Below are 22,653 nucleotides of genomic sequence, written 5' to 3'. Positions count from 1 at the left end.
AGTTGTCCTTGGTCTGTTCAAAACCATTCCCCTTCCTGTTTCTACAGCACTATTACAGACAAAGACACTCTGTCAGTTCTTTTGTATTCTGTCAAATAACTGCTGGACCTTGAAAGCAGATACAGTGATGAGTGGAAGGCTCTCAACCTTCAGGACAGACAACTACAACAGGCAATTTAAGGACAGTCAGTTTATTGAACAGTAAATTGTGACACAGAACACAATATTTTTTTTTCTTTTCCATTGCGTTGCAGACAAATGTTAACAGACAACTGTGCCTTTCACCACACTACCTCACAAACGGCCTCTGTGATAGAGAGGCTTAGCAGATCGAAGGCGGGGGTCCTCGTTTTTTAAAGTGCTTTATTGCACGGTTCCTCTTGGAGGAAGAGAACAAGGGCTGCGAGGTGAGCCCAGAGTCCGAACGGCCTCTGAGCTTCCTGGTTGCAATAATAATACTCTGTATGTGTGTGTGTGTGTGTGTGATGCTGTGATTACTTGGTTGTATTCAGTGTCTCCTCTCTTAACACGCTAGTGTGTGTGGCTACTTATTGCATAACAGTAAGCTGGCTCATGAATTTTTCAGTGAAAGTGTAAAGCACAAATCTTCAGATTAAAATGTTATAAACTCTTCACAATAATTATAATACATCTCATAATATCTAAGTTACATTCTTATATCTGATTCATATAGAATATGTAGGCGATATACATCTTGTGGCTTACTGCTTATATCTAACATAGTGGACACTATCATGTGGGTCTCAGCCCTCTAGGTTTACAGACATAGATAAATATACAGTGCTGGTCAGATGTTTGCATACACTCTGAATAATTTGGGTACGCTTTCTGATTAATTGAAGCTAATCTTTACACATGGAGGAATAATTATACAGCTTTAAATTATTTTTAAAACAGACATAGGGTTCCAAGTTTGAATTTATCATGGATTTTTTTTCTAGCCCACACACGGCCAAAAAATGTACATCCGAGTCCCATTTTCTTCTTTACTAGTTGCACCTTGACAGCATGGCTGTTATAGCGTCTGACATGATTCTGGCTAGATTTTTGACCACAATTCTTGGTAGATGGTCAAATCAACATCAATAAATGTTTATTTAATTTCAACATTAGCATTGCGAACAAAATTTATAGTCAAGGATTTCTAAAAATTTAACATCAACCTGCTGTATCTCTTAAAAAAATCTGTTCTGATGTGTCTGTTAAAACAGTCAACAACACTTAGATTTCAACCACACATCTGATTAGAGATAAAGGTGCGTAGTTTGCAAGTAGTTCACCTTCTTTCCTGATCATTTTTAACCAATTTTCCAGCATTTAAGGGTGACAACCTACTGTAGGTCAGGTGGTTAAAATTTAAACACATTTTGGTGTTTCAACAAGACAAAGATCCCAAAACAATCATAATTTACCATTATTTATAAAAAGAAAATATTCAATGAATTGGAACATACCGTTCTGATATCTAGTTATAAGAACCTATAAAAGCATATTAAACACACTTTTCATTAAGCCCACATTTCTGTTTCAGAAATGTTTTTTACTGGTCCGATGTAATGTTCTAATCTTGCAAGAATCCTTTCGGTATCCAGGCAAAACATCAACTCAAATAATTACATGTAACGATTTGATGAGTGCATGCAAAGTTCTGACTAGCACTGCAGATAAATATGTTTCTTTTATATAGAAATTTATAGCAACAGATTCAAAGAAATAAATCAGTTTGATACATGTTCTCCAAATCAGCTTGTGGAGTATTTAGAGAGAAACATGTGCTATCTTATACCTAAAAATCCCTTGTGCTTTCTCTGATTGTACACACTCCGAATAGTACATTTGGTGTTTTTAGAAGTTTCTCTGCACACAACCTGCATACTGGCAGAGGATTGTGACAAAAAAACACACACACACAGAGGGAGTAAACAGAGAGAGAAAAAAAGAGAAACCGTAGCACACCAACAACTACACTTCAACTACAGCACTACACTATCAGACACACACGCGCACATACACAACCGAATGAACAAGGTCGGTGAAACAATTCACAGCTGAATAAAAAACAAAACAAAAGAAAGCAAGAAGAATTTTGAGATTCAACTGAAAACTGATGAAAACAATCTAAAGAGGGAGAAGGAGAAGGGATGAGGTTTAAAAATAAATCAAGCAGTAATATCAACATTACAACAGACCATTTCACCATAATCACAGCATACAGGTTCTGGACAGAACTTTACATTCACTTACTTAGAGCAGAAATGTTTGATGTTGGGCTTTTAATGATGCATTTCAGCTCTTCTCTTTTCCAGGTTGGAACAATAATAGATCACAAAACCAGTTTTACAGTTTTGAAAACAGTGTGGATTTTCTCTATGTTTTATTATTTATATTTGGCAAAATGTCTTGAATCACTTGTTTTCTAAGACCTTCAGCAAGCTTCAGGCATAATTCTAGATATCTGATGTTCTTATTGGCTTGTTAAGTTCCCACATTAAAGAATCACTCTCATATCTTTAGTAGAATTGATATCAGGGCCTTTAGAAGCTTATTGTTAGTTTTATCACAACACTAAAAAGAATGATCAGTGGAGTCAATGTGATATCCCTGACAGTACCAAGGCAGCATCATGCTGAGGGACCCCTTACAAAAAAATCCCATTAAATTCACATGGGGTCACACGTGGTTCCCATGTTCCACATGTGACCAACTGAAGTGTTTTTTAGCCTGGCACAGGATAGTCACCAAACAACGTCACGTTATGCTGCTTTATTTAGCAGATCAGAGCACCCCATGTCATTCTGGTAAATTACATGCTAATGTAAAAGTAGGACTCTGCTGTGTGTGTACATAAAATGTAGTCAAGGTCATATGAGCTTTGTTTCGAGGCCAGTGGACCAGTGAAGCTCAGATGAGGAATGAATGGGGCAACACATCAGAACAGCCAGAGACCTCATCACCTTCAGCACTGGAGAAGGAAAACTCCCCACCTGAGCATCACCACCCACAGCACCTTCACCTGTGGTTACTGGAACATATAAGGAGACCCCTGTACAAGCCACCAATGCCAACATGTGTGTGTGTGTGTTCTCTCACCCTCCTTGAAGACATTAAGGATACTCAATGTTGGTTCACAGTCGAATGCTACAGTCTCTCCTGAAACAACGTGAAGGATCAGTCGCTGAGGTTTTATCTGAAGTTTTGTTTTCCCTCTCTGGACTGGCACTGATGGTATCAAACCTGTTTCTACACATCTGGTTTCCACATGTTTATTGTCTGGGCCTGATTTGGGGCAAATCTGTATGGTGTCATGCTCAGATGTTAAAAGTTGTTTCTGGCTCTCAACAGTTTCAAACAGAAGTAAATAAATTGTTGTTTGTGTACATATATACTTGTCTTGGAAGTCTTGATTAATAGCTACAAGTTTACTTTAGTATGCAGTTATGTCTTATAAAATTATATGAGATTGACATGTGACCTCACAAAAGTGAATAATATGAAGAATTTGGAAATTTTCATGGTAAAAAAATGTGGCTCCATTATTTTATAATTGTATATATTTTCAACTATTTCACACCTGTTGCATGTGTTGCAAATGTGTATACCATGTGATCCACATGGGTTTCACATCTTGTGTATCAATGTGTCTCACATGTGAGACATATAAAACGTAATGCACGTGTGATACACATGTGAAAACGTGTATCACATGGGAATCATGTGATTTTACCACAAAATGTTCCAAAGTCACACATGTACATGTGCTTTCACATGTGATTCACATCATTCACATGTGAAAAGTTGTGTGAACCACATGTGTGGCTTTCATGTGATCACATTTGAAAGTCACATGTGACTTTCATGGGATTTTTTTGTAAGGGTCTGCTTTGCTGCTTGTGGTCCTGGAGCATTTAACCAATGCAATGTGTAATTTTGACCCTGGGTAGATTTAGACCCATGTTAAAAATACAGTATATACTAAGCACCCAATTCTTGTTCTTAAAAAACATAGTTGTACAAAGTATCATCTCTCCAACCTGGAAAAAGAAAAGTTAAATTAAATCCATGCCCATAACTGCAGGTAAACTTCTGAACAGAAATGCATGTAAAATCAAGTCGGAATGTCAAAGAAAATAATATTAATAATAATAATAAAGCCAAATTTAAATGAGTTGGTGGGTCTTTTTGCTTTTTTCACCTCCCTCAAACTTATTGTCTGCTTCCACTGTTGAAAGGTGCCACTTGGTGTCTAGCGGTCTCCTCCCTGATTTATGGCTTTCAGTTACAGTAAGACGTGGAGAGAGGCTGAGTTTAGCCGCCTCGGTTTTTAGTGCAGCCTCTGTCGTATTGCAGCAGCCTCGTAGAAGAAGCACCATTCAGACATTAACAAAGCAGCTTCCTTAGAGCTCGTCTTCCTCAGTGTGCATTTATTTATTGTTATGTCATTCACTGGAAACTAAACTTCAGCAGTAAGATTCTTCATTTGGTCCTATGTTCAAACAAGTGGCTGAACCCACAGATTTAACTCATAGTCTGGGAAAATGGCACCTCCAAAAAAAAAAAAAATCCATCTGAAGATCAGCTAGTGTTCCCCTTGGCGTACAGTAATAAAAAAACTCTTTGATGTTCCTTCATTTGACTTATCATTCTAACATAAAATCACCACAACATGAATTGAATGGGAAAGGTGGAGAGGTAGGTGTGCAAATAAACCAAAATGTACAAAAACAATAAATTCTAAAACAGAGTCCATTTCATCTGAATATGTACAATATAGATAACAAAGTAGACAATACAACACTAAAAAAAACAAACCATACAAATATATAACGCTATACTGCTTCTAGGAGGGAATATCTATAAATAAAGCTCACTCCCACAGATGATATCACACTGAAAAAGTTGCATCAGAAGTGCAACAGAACAAGTGAAGAGCTGCTTGACCAATGGGAGCAAGGAAGGAATGTGATTGGATAATACACATCAAAGTCACCTTGATCTCCGACTAGATACACCAATGGCAGGGCGCCTCAGTGTTGTGATGCATAAACAAGATACGACAGGGCTGTTCTTTTTTCTTTTGTACGCCCGGCAGCTTAAAGCAAACAAAACCAATAAAGCAAACAAGCAGAAATGTTTGGTACAAATCACACAACACTGAGAGCGCGCTGGTCTGACTTTTCAAATGAATGAAAACATTTTTCATTAGCTCTTTGGGTCCTGCCACTGAACGCAAGTTTGGACAAAGCTGGAAAATGAAGAGCAAACTCTTGTGTAAACAAAATAAAAACCAAGTCTGCGTCTACAGGTTTCACAACATGATGTCTGACCATCTAGAAATCCACAGTAAATCACAGATTGCAGAACATTTCAGCACGCAAGGGTCTTAAAGCTCAAAGGCAATCTCCTCGATGATCACTCAACTGTGATTTTGTTTCGAATTTAAACTTCAGCAACACATAGTTTGTGGCTGTTCACAATAATCAGAAGTTACATGGTGTGAGAACAAAAAACAGACATTGTTCTCGGAGGCCAAACATTAGAACCACTGTGGCTAAGCTAAATATCAGATGGAACCTGATCTCCTTAAAAAGCCAAGGCAATCAAAGCCTGCTCTGAGCTGAACCGCTGAGTTCATTACAACCACTTACTGTACAGGGAAAGGGAAGTAGATTCCCAGGAAAGATTACAGGGAGTGAGCTGGTATCACATCAACACACTGCCCTGGGACTTGGCATGAACCAGACTCCCACTGTTTAGTATTCTCTCATTACATAAAGACTGTTTGACTTTTTTCTAAGTAATGCTCTAAAGCTCCAGATTAGGCATGGGCTGGTTACTGAAATCAATGTATTACAATGGTTTTAAAAAGTTACACTGAAGGTTTACATTATACAGTTATTTCAACTAAAGGTTTTTCTAACAAGGAGCCATGGAAACAACAACACATTTTTCCAAGCCCCTCCCCAAACTATTTCTGCACGCTGTTGGTCAGCTGGCTTAAAAAGGCTGCTACCTTTTGCCCTTGTGTTCAAGAAAGAACAAAATTAGCTGTTCATGAAAGCCAACTGATTTCAACCTATCCCTTGTTGTCACACTTTGGTATGTCTGTTCAACAGCTGGCTGCAGGCTAGCCATCTAATTAACCAGCTAATAACATTAGTAGACCACTATAGTTTCTCTCTCTAAACAACAAAACCACAAAAGTATGTGTATAATTTATGTTCTGCATAATAATAAGCTAAATCCTTGCATATTTGCTTGTGTCCATTTATCAATAAAATATTAATATTCTTAATCATAATATATTTGATATTTAACAATATCATAACTCATTGTAGTATAATTTTAGCAGGAGTAGCAATGCTTGTTTGATTTTCTGCTTCAAATTAAAAGAATTTTATGAATTGTTGTTTCAGAATTTATGTCTAAACCAGTAATATCATGGTTTTTGTGCACATAGTTGTCATACCATGAGAATTTCATTCTGGCCCATGCCTACTCCAGATTTTCTATATATTTCTAACAGAGGATTTTGACTTTATTGCTCAATTTAGGGCAGAGGAAAATGGAAATTTCACATCAAATGCAACAGGTTGTTCTGATATTGAAAGGGTAATGAAGCCTCCAAAGAGCATTACTGAACGGCTTGCAGAGCTGCTGCAGCCAAGGGCAGTACATCTAATTTGCTAGGTTTGACAATCATATTTAAAAGTACAATAAAATCATTTAATTACAGACCTCTGTTTGTAGCATGATTTCCAGAAAGCTGCTGTGGCGGAGCTTGCCAACTGGAAACTTGTGCGCTGCCACAGGCATCTTGGCAAAACAAAGGCTCCCTTCTGAACTTTTTGAACATTCAGCACAACAATTTAAAAACAAAAATAAATGAGATCCAAAAAAAAAAAAAAAAAACCTCTAAGAATCAGACGAATCCTCATGGAGCTGATGTAATGCATCATGGGAGGGAAGGCAGAACAGAGGCGCGTCTTAGTTGTTTTTCTTAGGCAAGAAGCTGAGGATATATTCGCCCACGCCCAGGAAGTAGACGACCTGGGCGATGCCGAACAGAGGTGCGATGACCAGGGCGCGACAGTAGGCTCCCTTCAGGAAGGCTGAAGGACCCTCGTTGCGCATGATTTTCCTGGAGAAGACATAAGTCATTACTTACACCAGAACAAAGGAGCAGCATTAATAATCTGCCTGCAGAGATAATAATGAAGACTTCACACTTGCTTTAGCTGTACAGACATAATGAGGTCACCTGATACAGTCGATCACTCCAGAGTACGTGTCTTCTGTGCTTCCTCGAGTCAGGGACTGAAGTCTAGTCTTTATCACTGCAATTCAGTAAGCCCAGGTTAAGACTTTAAAAGTCAAGTATCGGTGTGTATGCTGCTGAAAATGCATCAAAACACGGCAGCTCACCATCAACAGGGTTGACTGCAACAGCTGCTGTGCTTCCTGCAACGCAGCCTGATATGAACGACACGTAAAAAGGAGCGGGGCCCTCTGCGTCTTTCTTCCCCAGGTTATTCAGATTAGCAAAAAGGGGGAAGTAGATGACGGAGAAAGGAACATCCCTGCATACGCAACAAAAAGAAGAGTCAGGCCTGGGCATGGAAAATGGATCAGAGTTTGTTATAGAAACTGTCACTAATTTACCTGAGCAGTGTGGCACCAAGGCCCTTATAGAGTCCAGCAATACCCTTTTCCCTCAGTAATTGTCTGGTGATCTGCATGGCTGTCGGGGACTTTGTCTCCACAGTTCCTGCTGCCACCGTCTCTGGCATGAGCTTCCTCTGAGCAGCTAAAGTCCATGAGAAACAAAATACATCTTGAGTTCCTAATGCTAACCAATACAAAATCTGTATGTATATTCTCTAACAACACCACACGAGGGCGCTCTTTCCTAATGACACTGAAGGTTGTGATATTGAAAAATGTGTCCAATTTCCTCTTACCAAGCCTCCCTGCGTCCTGCAGCTGGATTTTCAACATCTCCATAGGAGTTGTTACAACAACCTGTGAAGAAACAGAAATAAAATGTGTCAAACAAAACATCCACGCATGCAGCACAAGCTTTGTCTCTCAAAAAGTAGAAATTTAGAGCGCTACTTGAACTTTTCCACATTTTGTCAAGTCAGTATCACATTTCTCAAATTATTTTATTGAAGTTTTACCTGATAGACCACAACAAATCAGCTTATAATCATTAACTGAAAGGAACAGGTAATATGTTTTTTACATCTGGCATCGGTTTGTATTAAGCTCGCCTGAGTCAATACCTGAGTTACAGCTGCAAGTCTTTGGGTATGTCTCTACCAGTTCTGCACATCTAAACTGCCATTTTCCATCTTCTTATTGTCAAGTTAGCTCAATTTTAGCCTAAATAGATGGAGAGCATCCGATTTTCAGTTGGATTTAGGTTTAGACTTTGACCACAGCCTTGTTGCTGGGACCGTGTGTTTAGGGTTGTCGTCCTGTTCGCAACCCAGTATTAAGTCTCTTGTAGGCTGTGGCAGGTATTCTGCTTTTCCCTGTGCTTGGTTTCATTCGTTTTCCCAACATCATTCAACTGGTTTCCCAGTGTCTGCTAAAGAAAAATATTCCCACGACAAGATCCTAACATCACCATATTTCAAGAACATGATGGTGTGTTCAGGGTGATGAGCAGAGTTAGTTTTCAAACATGCAATGCAAAATGATGGTCTCATCTGACCAGAGCGTATTTATGCCTGCTGTGTTCCCTTCAAGAATTGTTTTGGGTTTCTTTCAACACTATATTTCTTCGCAAGGCCAGATGTGTGTGTAGTTCACAGTTTAGGTGGACGGCCATGTCTTGAAGTGTTTGCAGGTGTGTTATACTCTTTGATTGCTAGATTTAATAAAGCTCTGTTAAATTTTTTTAAACCTTGAAATGTGATTTTATAATATACACCATATCAACATTTATTAGGTAAGTAAGTATTTTCACCATGTCATATTTTCTAGCTCCAAGCTGGATGAATTGGATGCCTAATGATTATCAGGTGATGTGTATCTGTGTAATGAAGAATTGTGTTGCCTAAGGACGTCAACATTTTATATCAAGGTGTGCATAATTATTAAGCAGCTTCTTTCTTTAGGCAAAATGGGCCAAAAGAGATTTAACCAACTCTGAAAAGTCAAACATTACCAAACATCTGTCAGAGCAGTGAAGACTCTTGAAATTTATAAGATATCGGGGCGGGATCACAGAACTATCAGATGTTTTGTTGCAAATAGTCAACAGGGTCACAAGAAACATGTTGACAAAGAAAAGAAAAATTAAGTGTTAATCTACAAGGAAGCCATTATCTTTCAGCACTGTCCTTTTCTATAACTATAATCTGCCTCTAATAGCTAGAAGTACAAGATGTTTAGAGCTTAGAGACATGGACATTGTCAGGTGGGCTGAAACTCGACCGCCACTGACCAAGGTGAAGACCGGGCCAAGAAATATCTGAAGACAGATTTATCAAAGGCTTTATGACTCTTTACCCCAGATAGATGGGGCCATGATTGGATCAGTGATCCACTTCGAATTAGGGGTACTGGTATGGATGGGGTGATGTGTTGTTTGAACCTTTTCTGGTTGAAGATGGATTCAAAATCAACCCTCAAACCTACTGCTAATTTTTAAAAAAATACTTTCGTCAAGCAGAGGGGCAGAAATAAGTCTGCATCTTTCAAAAAGACTATCATTTTGATGCACAACAATGAATCCAAGTAAAGTAAAGGCGCCAAATTTGAAAGACTTGTAACATGGCCTGTTCTTCGCTTTACCTGAAAACTTAGGCAGTTCAATCTCTCTGAAGTGTCTTGATAACTGAATAAAAAGCTGATCAGCAACAGAACAAGAAACTTGACAGACTTCATAAATGAAAAGGTTTTATCAACGTTATTGAAAATGAGGAGGGTTATATATGTCAATGTTTCTTTTTTTATAGTAAAAAATGTTTATGGAAAATTTTAAGTTGTTTGTTTATAATTCTCACTAAAACAGATAAAAATAGGAGGTGAGAAAATGTGTGTTTTTATTTAGATGTGCAATAATTCTGTATAATAATTGCTGCCCAATAATTTTTCACAAATAAATATTAACCTAAGAAAGCCAAAACCTCACTTTTACTTGCTTAAACATTTATGTTTGAGATGTATTACAATTTTGGATTAACAGAGCACTGCTGTTGCTGATTAATAAAAATAATCCTTTAATAATTACTTTAATCTTTTTCACAACTCTAACCCTGACCTATCTGCTATGTCCTTTGGTCTTCACACTACTGTTTAACACTATTATACTCTAGCAATCCTTTAAAACTTTCACAAAACCACTGTATTTATACTGAGAAAGGTTCAACTAAATTATTTAGGTGGCCTGGAAAAAAGGGGATTTCAATAAAACTACATTCCACTTTAATTTGTGAAGCTTTTTGAAAAACCCTTACTGTTTTCCTTCCAGTTTTCAACTATGCACTATTTAGTGTTGTTTTTTTAATACAATCTTAATTAAAAAGATAAAATTTGATAGTTGCAACATGACAAATGTGGTCTGAAGACTTTTTCACTTTTTCCACTCAACTCGATTTAGATAAATACTGAGTGAGACTGTGTGTGTGTCTGGTGTAAATCTACTGGCACCAATTGGCTCAATGTCAAGCCTCGGCCTTCCCTGTAGCTACACCATAGTAACTATTTAACTAGATTAAGGGTGAGACGACCACGTTCTCAGCTGCGATTGTAATCCAAGATCTGCTGCACTTAATCTAATCACAGTCCTAAGGCTTGAAGTCTTTGCCCTCATTGATGAGAAGCATTTCCTTTGGACTCACTCACTCAGCGCACATGGCTAAGCACTCTCACAATGTCTCCTCTCTGATCACACACATCTACACAGCTGGCCGTGTACCTTCCTGCTCACAGCACAGCCTTACAGTGACTGCAGATCGCTCATTAGACCAGAACATTACAGCTCACTATCAGACCCAGATCACACCGTCTACAGACTCTAAGCGTGTTTCTTTGACTACCATGTCCCGCGATAATGTGGTTGTGGATGATTGCAGCTGCAGGGACAGAGACAAATGAGGCAGCAGCCCGAGTCAACCTGAGTGTGCTAAAGTCAGGAGCTTCACATGGCGGAAAGTAGGGTGCAATTGAAGCTACGCCAGCTTTTTCCTCATTTACCTGGCATGTACCCGCTCCGCACCCAGCCAGCATCTCTTTGACCAGAGTGAGCTTTCTGAAGAGGAAAAGAAAGATACAATGCAAACATCAACTTTATTTCTTAACATCCTTGAAAGCAGAAAAAGGTACTGCTTGTTCTTGTGATGCTAATCTTTGTCTTCTGTATCAACATGTCAGGAAGAGGAACAGATTAATAATTCACAAGGAGAGCAACTGGGACCAGACAAGTCAATCATTCATCAGCCTGCATGTTTGTGTCCATGGAGATTAAGATAGATGTCCTAGAAAGCTTCGGGTTTATCAGTGAATGCAGCTTTTAGGGGCGGACGATGGTTTCTTGCTTTCAGTAAAACCAGATAATGGTTGCTAATGTTTGAGATATGAAACCATTATTTGTTACCTGGCGACCAGATTTCTGATAAGAGGGTTGCTGGTGCATATATAAGTGACTTTACTTGCAGTGCCTTGATTAATACTCGTTTAACTACTTTTGGGTTATTTACTCTTCTACACCTTACAACTACAATTTTCAGTGTATGTTATTGGGTTCTTATGTGACAAGCCACACAAAGTAATGCAGAAATGTAAACGGGAATGAACATTATACAAAAATTTGAATATCATGAAAAGTTAATTTCAGAAAGTGAAACGTATATACTATATAGCTTTATCACACACAGAGTATTTCAAGACTTTATTTCTTGTAATTTTGATGGTTACGGTTTAAAGAAAATGAAAATCCTAAATTTTGTGATTCTGACATTTTGAACATTGACAGAAGTTAATATTGGAAACTCGTGATGTCACATCCTAAACAGCTGATTAACTCAAATCACCCGCAAAGGTTTCTTGAACTGACTTGAAAGTTGTCCAGAGACAGTCTTCTACAAGCTTTGATGAGATCAAACCACAAAAGCTCATTGCTAAAGAAGCACCTCAGTTCAATTGGATGATTGGAGGGCATGTATGAAGAGCTACTGTGAAGACTTTACAAAGATCTGATAGTTTAGCTCTAGACTTGGACTGGACCATTCCAATATAAGAATATGATTAAATTTATGGGGCGAAATGCATATGCATAATTTTTACTTATAACCAAGTATTACCTTACTCTAACAATTATATGCTACCTTATATTGGGAAATTACATATAATTACATGTACATTTATGGTTGTAATGTAGCAAAATATGGTAAAATTTAAGGGATATAAGTAATGTGTCTTTTGCAAGACACGTTATAAGCCACACAGTTCGTAGCATCTTAAAATCCTCTGAGTATTCAAGAAGAGGACAAAAAGGTGAAGGATTAACTGGAGCCTTGGGGTGGAAGCGCAGGCAGCTAATATGTTCAGCTATAGATATGTTAGTAAACACGGCAGTTATCTTCAGAGTGAATTAGAGGAGAAGGTGAATGTAAGTCAGGCTCTCAGCACTTTGATGCCTCACCCATCCTTGGAGAGGTGATGCCTGAAGAAGTCATTAGCAGCCAATTTGATAGCCTTCTCTGGTGTAACTAGCGTTAGGTTCACCGCAGCTCCTAGGAGAATAAAAACAACAGAAAGCCATGAAGAGAAACTGTGTGTTTCAGAGTTTAAAGTAAAAGTGTTCGACATACCTCTGTACATCCCAAAATACCCCTCTGATCGAATGGTCTTAATAAGGCAGTCTGACCTGAAAGAAAACAACAACAACAGGGGTCATGTGCTGTTGGACAAGTTGCAAGACAACACAGATCAGTTCTGAATATGGCACAACCGTGAACTCTGTTGCGATTTAAGGCAAGAGCTTCTATACAGTACATGCTGGTATAAAGGCGAGATCCATTTTGCTGGTTTTGCAGGCGAGTCTTGGCCAGGTCAATGGGAAACACACAGGTCACTCCGACAATCCCGGCAATCCCTCCATTGATCAATTTGGCAGGCAAACTGCATGAAACGGAAGACCAAAGAAAAAAGTTACAAGAATGAAAAGAAAAAGAATATATCACGAAATCATTAAAATATCCTGATTCCCAGTCATCTTTACCTGATCTGTTTATCAGCCATTTATCTGAACCCCCGGCTGATCGCAGTAAAACACGTTGGTTAGCTGGTCACTCTGGAGATGTTTATTTTCTTTGAGATGATATTTCCAGTGGTGTTCTGCTATCTAAGTGAGACAAAGTGGTGTCGTCCTTTGTTTTCCCACTCGATTTAATCCAGTTGTTGCTACTTCAAGTAAATCTGACAGAAAAGAGAGAAAAACCTGCTTGAGTAAAGTGATTCTGATAGAGAAATATCCCAACAGAAAACAGGACCAGCACACCGACAACAAACATTCCAAGAAGCTAAGATGCAGACTGTGACAGATCAACATAGATTAGGTTTGGTCCGACTAGAATATCATTGTGGAGATTAGAGAAGATTATAGGACACCAATCAATGATGTTCATTGCTAATATTCAAAACGTAACGAAAGAGCTTCAGAACTACAATAGCTGAAAGTGTTAAACAGAGTAACTCACTCAAATAGGCATTATAATAGCTCTAAATCTGTAAGAAAAAAATCCTCAGATTTACAAAATTAAGATTCCAGATTCTCAATAGTTATTTGAAGAAATAATCAATCAATTAGCTTCATTTCATTACCACTACATTTCATTACCACTGTAGGTACAATCAGACGTGGTGCTACGTCTTTCATAATGATAGGTGATACCTGAAAACAATTATTCAGAGAAAAAAAATGGAAATAAATAAATGGGAGAAAAATGGTTCCTGTATCCTGAAGGTTGTTATAATTAAAACATCTTAACAACCAGAACTGAACCAGGCCTGATGCCAGTGACTGTCGTTCATTTGCACAATGAGGCAATTGCTAAGATATGTAAAAAGAAAAACAAAAAACTATAAACCTTAATACAGCAAATGTCTTGCATTAACTGCAAAAAAGACACATTTCCTCTCTGAACAGCAGATGCTAAGATCGCTGTAAGCAGTTCTGCCGTAGAAGAAAATGTTTCTGACAGTTTTCTTAACATAAAGCTATAATGGCTTCGGTGAAACAACTCTAACCACCACAGCATCTGTTCATCATGTGACCTTGAAGCCTCGTGCTTTATGCAAACGCGCTTTCGCCGGGAAACTGGAGCAAAACAAGCACAGCTAAATCTGCCTGCTTCAGATGTAGCATGCAGAAAGAAAACATGGGGGAAAAAACGACACATCCAAGATTTGTGTCACTATTTTTTGACGCAGAGGGTCTTTACTGTGAAAAGATGCTTCCAATTTCCCCTTTTTTTTCCTCTCCACCCTTCCATACACCAATCAAAACCTGCCTCTGTTCTCCTCCTCTCTCCTTCCCACCAGCCCTCCCCCAACGTTTCTCTCTCAGTCACGAGTCACGACTCAGTAAACGCAGCTTTTGCATCTCAGATCTTTGCTGACTGGTGGGTTTGCAGTGTGAAGTGTGTGTGTGTGGGTGCACACGCCAACGGTAATGTCCTAAATTCTCCCAGATCTTCTTTCTGGGAGACTCAACAGCAGGAGTGGATGTTTTAGATTCATGGGAACCTTAGCTGGCACTGAGCGCAGCAGCATCTGGCGTGTTTAGGTGGATGGGGGACTGGAGGCTTTTACTGGCTGATCCAGGGGTGGAGGAAGGAGGAGCAGATAGGCGGTTCAGAGGAGGTCACTGAGAGTGTGTCTCTGCTGCACATCTAGCTCTGTTTTCTCTCACAGCAGTGACATTTAGCCTAAATTTTCCTTTCACAGCATGTTCTTTTAGTTTCTGTTCTCTGACAGTTACTTCCCCATGAACAAACACGTGTTAACTCCATACTCAGCACTTCATTTTTTTTAGACCACTGAATAACCACGTGCCAAAGACTAAATGTGGCGGTAGTCCAGATTCCTGTCACCTTGTGAGATGCAGCGTGAATCTGACATCTCCATCCTTCTCCACCATGCCATCAACATTACTTGTCGACTTTAATCCACACGACTGCATCTGCGCTTGGACATGTCCCCAAGCCTAAGCCTGACTGCAGTGTCTTGTCATGACAATTAGACTCTGTATTTGGACACAACTAGGTCCACTGTGAAGTGTCCACAGGAAAAAAAAAAAAACAACTCGTCATCAACCAAGGCTGCAAGGAATCTCTTACAATCTCACTAAACTGCTCTATATCCGAACGTAGAAGATTTCTGCATTGTGTTAAAGTAATAAAAGGCTTTGGCCTCAAAATAAAGTTATGATAGATACATTATTAAAGCGCAGATAAATGAACATGGTAAACAACTAATTATGCAGAGAAAAGTCAGACTTGGAGAAATGGAGCCAGTGGGTGTCTGAGTAACAATGATGCTCAGAACTGGAGCATAAAATACATCTAGCTGAAAGCTGCAAGAAAAATCCAGTTTTTGACAAACTGAGATAAACTTCAGGCAGAGTGGGTTGACCACACAGCACTTTAAAACCAACAATAGGGTGGCAGTTTGCTAGATCTTAAAGCTATTGCACTCAAAATGGACAGAAATTTTTACTTTATTAAATCAAACTCAAGGCAAATCTGTGCTACAATTTCTTTTTTTTCTTGGGTGTCCACTGTACTCTGCATAAGATTTTAAATAACGCATCAAAATATTATAAAACTATGTAACTTCTGATGGGTCCTGTTAAGCCTGTCTTGTGCATACTATATTTATTCTTATTCATTTATTTTTTTTGTATTTATTTTCTCTATTTTGACAATGGAATTGAAAGTAACTGCAGTACAAACTCTGCACCCAGTTAATCAAAATTTGTATATCTGTTCCTAAAATTATCAGCAGTTCATGAGAGGTCTAAAAAATCTCACCTTCTTGAACATTTCTGAACAAAGTTCATTTTTTATGTTTGCACCACAGTAGCTGATAAGTACTGATGAGTACACAATAAGTGATTATGCAACCAGTGCAGAACCTTGAACTTAACTTTAGCCAACTTACTAACGCAGCTATAGGATGCAGCTGATTAGCTGAAGAGCTAACACACAATGATGGTGCTGAAAAACATAGCAGTCCAGTTTGTGACCCTTGTTCATCAGAACAAGTTATTCAATAAGACTGTTAACTCTTTCTTTATGATATGACGTGTAAATATGATAACCTGTTGCTGCCAGTTAGTGAAAATCCAGTATCAATGATTAAAACACAGTAATTTGTACATGCAAACACATTTAATATTACACATACCAAACATAAGCATGCTTCATGGCCTTCAGTTAAGTTCACAGTTTTTAAGTCTGAATAATAAGGTGGATTTAAATTAAATATATTTCATTTCAAGTGGCATAATTTGCTTATTTTAAATAGAAAAGTTTGATGATTTCCATATTTAATTTTCTTACTATTGCAGTCATACTGAAAACCTATGGCAGCCTGCCAGTCACAAATAGAGGCAGCTAAGTAAATGGACAGATGCACGTCTGCACTCAGATGCATTAGGGAAAAGTAAACAGGATCAATGCTTGGATAATTTAAAGATGAAGTGATGTAGTTGGTAGAGCTACTGCTTTAAGGTATCTCACCTTGAAGAGACGAAATCAAGCTTTAAGAATCTGCAGACTATTCCTTCTCGATTTATTTCCAACACAAACTGAATGCAAATCATATTTATTTCACACAAATCAACCAGCCAGAGGCAAATACCTTCTCAATCTAAGCTCCAGTGCTGCTCCTCTCTTCTTAAGTGCCGACTGAGTAAAGGTCTTGGTGAATGAATGACATTCAAGTTTGGCTAAAGATACAAGGAAGTGAGTGGCTATGGTGACAAAGATTGTTGCAATCAGCACTAAAAAAGAACCCATGTGACTTGGGAAGACAGCACAGAAAATGAAAAGCAAATGCAGCTTCTTCATTAGCTCAGTGCAGGCAGTAGATACCAGTTCATCTGTCTCACATGTGCTGGTTCCATTAACACACTGCACACTGAGCTCCCAACAGCAGAAGTGTGTTTCTGCAGATATATTGGGTAATGCTCTGAGCTGCAAGATCACAGTGGTCAGATCTAACGCAAGGCTCCATCTGTTTAGAGCTACATTGCATTATTAATATTTCTATTACTGTTAATAATATGAACTGTTATGAAAATGTATCAGCCCTCTTTTCAAAGAAATTGTAATATTAAAGATAACTGAGTAAAAACCAAAAGTACTATCATGATTTTATTTATTAAAGAAACAGGCTCCACCCCTGTCCCTCTTAGTAATTAATAATAATTGGGATTAACGTCATGTTTTGGTTAAGTCTCCTTAGTCAAATTCAGGCTTGATTTCTGACTAATGTCTAGCATTAAGAAATCACGTAATGTCAGGCTGAATGAAGTAGGTCAAAGCAACACGTCAATTTCAAATCTAAAGATATTCAAGAACAAACAAACCCATTGACCTCTATTTGTTTGGAAAGGGTTACAAAGCCATTTGTAAGACTTTGGGACTGCAAGACAAACAATTGAAAGCCACTATCTACAAATGGACAACACACAAATCAGTGGTAAACTGTCCTAGGAGTGGCTACACCACAGAGCGCATCAATGACTTAAGTAGAATCACAAAAGAACAACATCTAAAGGGATGTATGCTTCATTTGTCTCTGTTGAGGTCAGTATTCATGACTATCTTATGAAAGAGATCAAACAAAAATGTAATTCATGGACTACTTCCAAGGCAAACACCAACATCACATTCTCATATTTTCCAAAATCACATCTTTTGGGAAAATATTCCGCAAACTTAAGTGGCTGAATTAAAACAATTCTGCAAGGAAAAGAGGACCAAAATATTTTCACGGTTACGTAAAAAGCTGATTTTTTTGGCAGCTCTTGCTGGCAAGGACAACTTGACTAGTTCCTTTGTTATTTTTAAGAAAATATGTAAGTGTGATTCACGCCATTATGGATTTTCTTTTCATTTACCACATTTAAAAACAGATAAAAAAGGAAAATATATACAGAATAAAATAATGTGCAGAGTACAAGAAAATAAATAAGAAGACAGTCAAAACAACCATTCAGGGTTTCACAATCTACTCGGGTCCAAGGCCAAAGAATGACTTAAATGAATCCAGAGTTTGAGATATGTAGACATGAGGTATAAACAGAAAGTAATGCAAAAGGACTATTGTAATAAAATGACTCATGCATAATCCACTATCTGATTTAGCTTCATGACAATGTGTCCATATTGGTCGTATAGATGTTAATAAAAGGAATGCTTTTCATAATCCTCCAGACTAACATCCATCTGTGTTCTCCTATTTTAATGCTTTACTGCAGTGCTGCAAATATTTACGAGATACTGAATATTTTTAGTCTTACACAGCAGTACAGGACCAAGGGATAACATTTACAATATCAAATCTGTCAAATCTGATTAACATTTCCTCTTCCCTACACCATCAGGATTATAAACTTAATACATACTTATGAGAGCTCGCTCCCAACCATTTTTTAGAGCCAGAAGAGTGAGATCTGGGCATAGAAACACATTTTGTGTCACTGATTCTCTGCTCTGAGATCATATTGCAGCCATTAAAACAGTACAACAGAGTGCTTTTTGAAATCACCTGTTGTGGGCCAATGATATCAGGTTGAGTCAGGCTTTTATGTTTTAGAAAAAGGCTCTTTGTGCAGACGAAAGGTGAAGAGTTTGGTCCTTCCTCTGACTCCACAGGTAGTACATGGAGGCTTTGTTTCTGTAAACCATCTGGGGGTTTCTTTATCTTCACGCTTTTGCCTCAATCTCAGGTTTCTTACTATTTGAAGAAAAAAAGAAGAGAAGAATAATTGCTGACTAACTTCACATTCTCACATTTCACCAAAAACATCCAAATGACTTTGGGAAAATATTCTGTGCAGGGAGAAAAAAAGTGGATCTTTTGCAACTGCTTCCAGTTTGCAGATTGCGGCAGACTGCAACATGAAGGTACAACTCTCACACAGGGATGATACAAAAGTATCCTTCTCCTGCAGTGAGCCTCCTGCTTGTGGGATACTTAGCACATTTTTGTGAAATCCCTTTGGTCTAGCTAGTAAAATAAAACAAGGTTTGTATGATGAGTCATAGTAAAGCTATTTTCTAAGCTCTGGTCTAAAATGCTGAACAGTTCCAGCAGATACCACAGGATGTCACCTAACACCTAAGAATGACTCACCTCATTAATTATTTCCAAGTAGTTGGAATGCTTTATCACACTTATAGCCTGAACTTTTCCATACATGTACAAGTAAGGCTCCCAGTGCCAGTTTTAAAATAAATACATTTTTGCAAGTTCCTCTGCCATCCTGCTCAGCTAATAAATATTCCCATGTGTATGTTTTACAAGGCTTTGAAGCCTTTGCAGTGGATGCCTTGGGTTACAGAATAATGACCCTTGATGGTGCAGTGGCTTGTAAAATATGCAGGCCACTTTAACTTTTTTTTATTATTTTATTTTTACGTAATCTACTGGTATTTGTGTGCTACACCAATGCAAAGTAGTGCATATTTGAGCAGAAGAGAAATTATTTTACAAATGAAGTGTGGCTTACATTAGTATTAATCTTCTATGCAGTCACATAGCTGCTGGTGCTGGTTGTGTGATACGGACAGGTCACCAATTGGGTAACACAGAGACACACAGAGCAAACAACCATCCACACACACACACACACTTTGTCCAGCTCATACAGCTAACAGTCATTTTTTTTGCACTAAGGGAGGAAGTCTGGAGTACCCAGAGAGAAATCACCATTCTTGGGTAGAACGTGAACATTCCATGCAGAAAAACCCCGGGTTGGGATTTGAATCCAGAAGGCAACAGTGCAAACCCCTGCTGTTCTGAAGGCCTCACAGGTTGGAGAACAAAGAGCATCATGAATATCACGCAAGTTAAAATCAAGTTTAGTTTATAAAATATCATTCCAAGTTTTGAACCTACTAAGTCATGGCTGTCCAGTTAAGCTCTCCATAATTACAGCTTTGATCAAAAATAAGTAGCCAAGGACTATGGTAACTCGAGTTTCAGTTCTGTGGACATGTATTCACTAACACTCCACCAACATGGCCTCAATTGTGGAAAGAAAGCAATCCGAATTCCCATTTGCAACAAGCCATGTGCTTCCGTCAAGTCAGAGCAAAATGAACTTTTCTGCCAACTATCAAAACGCTTTCAGTGGGAGAAAACTGATTCTCCAGGTTGCTCCTAACAGGTCATTCCCATTATGAAACATAGTGGTGAAAGCTTCATGTTGTGGAGATGCTTTCATTCAGCAGAGATGATGAAACTAAGAGTAAATTAAAAAAGATGGAGATAGCTGTTCGAGGGTGCAAAAAACTTGCAGGTCAGGTGATCCATTGAATACTTTGAGGTTTATGATTTCATGTTGAGAAAATATCAAATAGTTCAAGGAGCATTATTCATTTTGTAAAGCACTAATTTATAAACATGTATCGTTGTATATTTTAAAGAACTTTAGGACTCTAACTTACAACCAGAAAGTATCTTCCTCTTGTTCTACCAAAAAGAAAGAATGGCACAGTTTAATGTGTGAATATGCTGATAGCATCCAACAACAAGCGAACTACAAATGTCTATACAACCCTTAAAGATGACAGCCGACCCACCGCTTCTGTGTTACAGACGGAAAGTCAATATACCTGTACGTGTTTAATGGTTCGGCGATTTTATGGCACGTAATGGCCATAAGCCATTTTTCACTAGCTAAATATTAAAGCCGACGTTGTTGCCAAGTATGCATATTTAATCCGCTTTAGCTTAAAACTGCTACACTTACTGCATGACGGGAAATTATTTCCTTCCCGTTACTCAATGACAACCTCACAGTCAGGCGCATCTTAGCCCCAACATTACCAGCCACTGCTTCATGCAGCTAACTTCATTTTACACCTAGCTAAAAAATGTACGATAAGTATTTAGGTTATCTTCAGGTGATATTTTCAAAATATACACTCCCTGCACTGGAAAGCAGAGAGAATTTTTCAAAGGAAACGTCAACGAGCATCCCCGTTATGTACATACCAGAGTCGTTTCCGCTGCTTGTGCCTCCGGGGTGATTCTGGGGTGAAATCAATGCGGTTTCACTCTGTGTATTTGACTGATACTCCAATAGCAGCTAACCTACGGGAATTACTAGCATTTGAGTCCAGTGGAGGAGGTGGGAGTGAAAGCAAGCAGGCAGGCAGGCAGGCAGGGAGGGGAGCAGACTGGCTGGTAAGAGAGAAGCTGCTGCAAACCATAGCAGGGAATCTGAATGAGACCTCTAGTGGCGTATAGTAGAATTACACACACAAGTGCAGTAAAGGTGTTGGGGGCTAGGGGGATGGTAGAACGGTAGCCTACGTCATCATGACGGTTCATCGCTGCACAATGACCTTGTGGGATAAAAATATAAAAATGGCAAGAGCTGCTATATTGGGGTTGAGACTGAGAATGCGGCCCTAACACGTCAAATTAAAGACCAAAAACAATGCATGGATTTCACAAAAACTATTCAGTGATCTATTCTAACAGATGCACTGACAATGCAGTTTTGTAGAGCAGAAAAAAGGTTTTTTTAAAAATAGAACAAAGACAAAAACATATAGTTAATTTTGATGTGTGTGCACTGTGTTTGGTGGAATTTACAAAATAACTCTGTAAAGCTACGTAATTGCTTTTTTATGCCTAAGGTTGTTATACGATGATTTTGATGATCTAATGTTTATTCCTTTATAATTAGTGAGTGTATGTTTTTATTATGTATTTGCTATACAAACAAACCTGGCTTATACAATTTATGTTGTAAAGCTCAAATGATCATTATTTCATCAATAGTGAATAGTTAAAAAAACGAAAAGAAATCAACCACAAACATTATCAAGACAATTGTTTGGAGCCGAATAAATAATGGAAACACTTCTGCAAACAGTTTTGATCATTGCTTTCAAAGCTTTCACGTTACCAATGCAATTTGGAGGCTTTATCTGTGATGATAAGCTGTTGCAGGTTGGAAGGCCTCCTTTTTATCACTCTAATCTTTAGCTTCCTTCACAGATTCTCTATCATATTCATGAAAGGAACCTGAGTTGGCCACTCCATAAGATAAATATAATCGTTATTCAGAAGACCAATGTTCATAAAATTAAAATTTGACTAATAAACTATAATAATAGGGAGCTAATAAATAACCAAATTGCTTATTATCATTAAATGACAACATATGGTCAGATTTTGTCAATTGCATTGGAGCATTATTTTTTTATTACAAACATAATTTTCAGGACAAGATCTCAATTATCCCAGTTTTCTTTCAAATGATCTTCAACAATTGTAGATGCCAGTCAAAAGCACTTCAGAAATATTTTGATCCCAGAGTCAAAATATTTACACAATGTTATGTAAAATTATGCAATTAGAAATATATTACAT

At 38.2% G+C, this 22,653-nt stretch overlaps 1 protein-coding gene across 4 annotated transcripts; it reads right to left on the bottom strand.

Annotated features, from left to right (window-relative positions):
- Positions 1-175: 175 nt before the first annotated feature.
- slc25a22 (solute carrier family 25 member 22) lies at positions 176-21,472 on the bottom strand. Of its 4 annotated transcripts, XM_023346333.1 has the most exons (12): positions 21,265-21,472; positions 18,811-18,999; positions 13,253-13,449; positions 13,027-13,152; positions 12,843-12,898; positions 12,674-12,764; positions 11,227-11,281; positions 7,980-8,040; positions 7,681-7,825; positions 7,444-7,598; positions 7,280-7,355; positions 176-7,159 (listed from the first exon to the last, which is right to left on the bottom strand). In XM_023346333.1, the coding sequence occupies exons 3-12, from the start codon at positions 13,270-13,272 to the stop codon at positions 7,006-7,008; spliced, it is 939 nt and encodes a 312-aa protein (XP_023202101.1). In that variant the 5' UTR covers positions 13,273-13,449; positions 18,811-18,999; positions 21,265-21,472; the 3' UTR covers positions 176-7,005. The 4 variants fall into 4 exon arrangements, with proteins under 4 accessions (XP_023202101.1, XP_005807015.1, XP_023202094.1 ...); XM_005806958.2 differs by lacking the exon at positions 18,811-18,999; XM_023346326.1 differs by lacking the exons at positions 18,811-18,999; positions 21,265-21,472 and adding an exon at positions 16,897-17,121.
- Positions 21,473-22,653: the final 1,181 nt, after the last annotated feature.

This window comes from Xiphophorus maculatus, chromosome 2 (genome assembly GCF_002775205.1).
Source record: "Xiphophorus maculatus strain JP 163 A chromosome 2, X_maculatus-5.0-male, whole genome shotgun sequence".
NCBI classification, from domain to species: Eukaryota; Metazoa; Chordata; class Actinopteri; order Cyprinodontiformes; family Poeciliidae; genus Xiphophorus; species Xiphophorus maculatus.
Note: the sequence above shows the minus strand (reverse complement) of the source record. Positions and strands in the feature narration are given on the sequence as shown.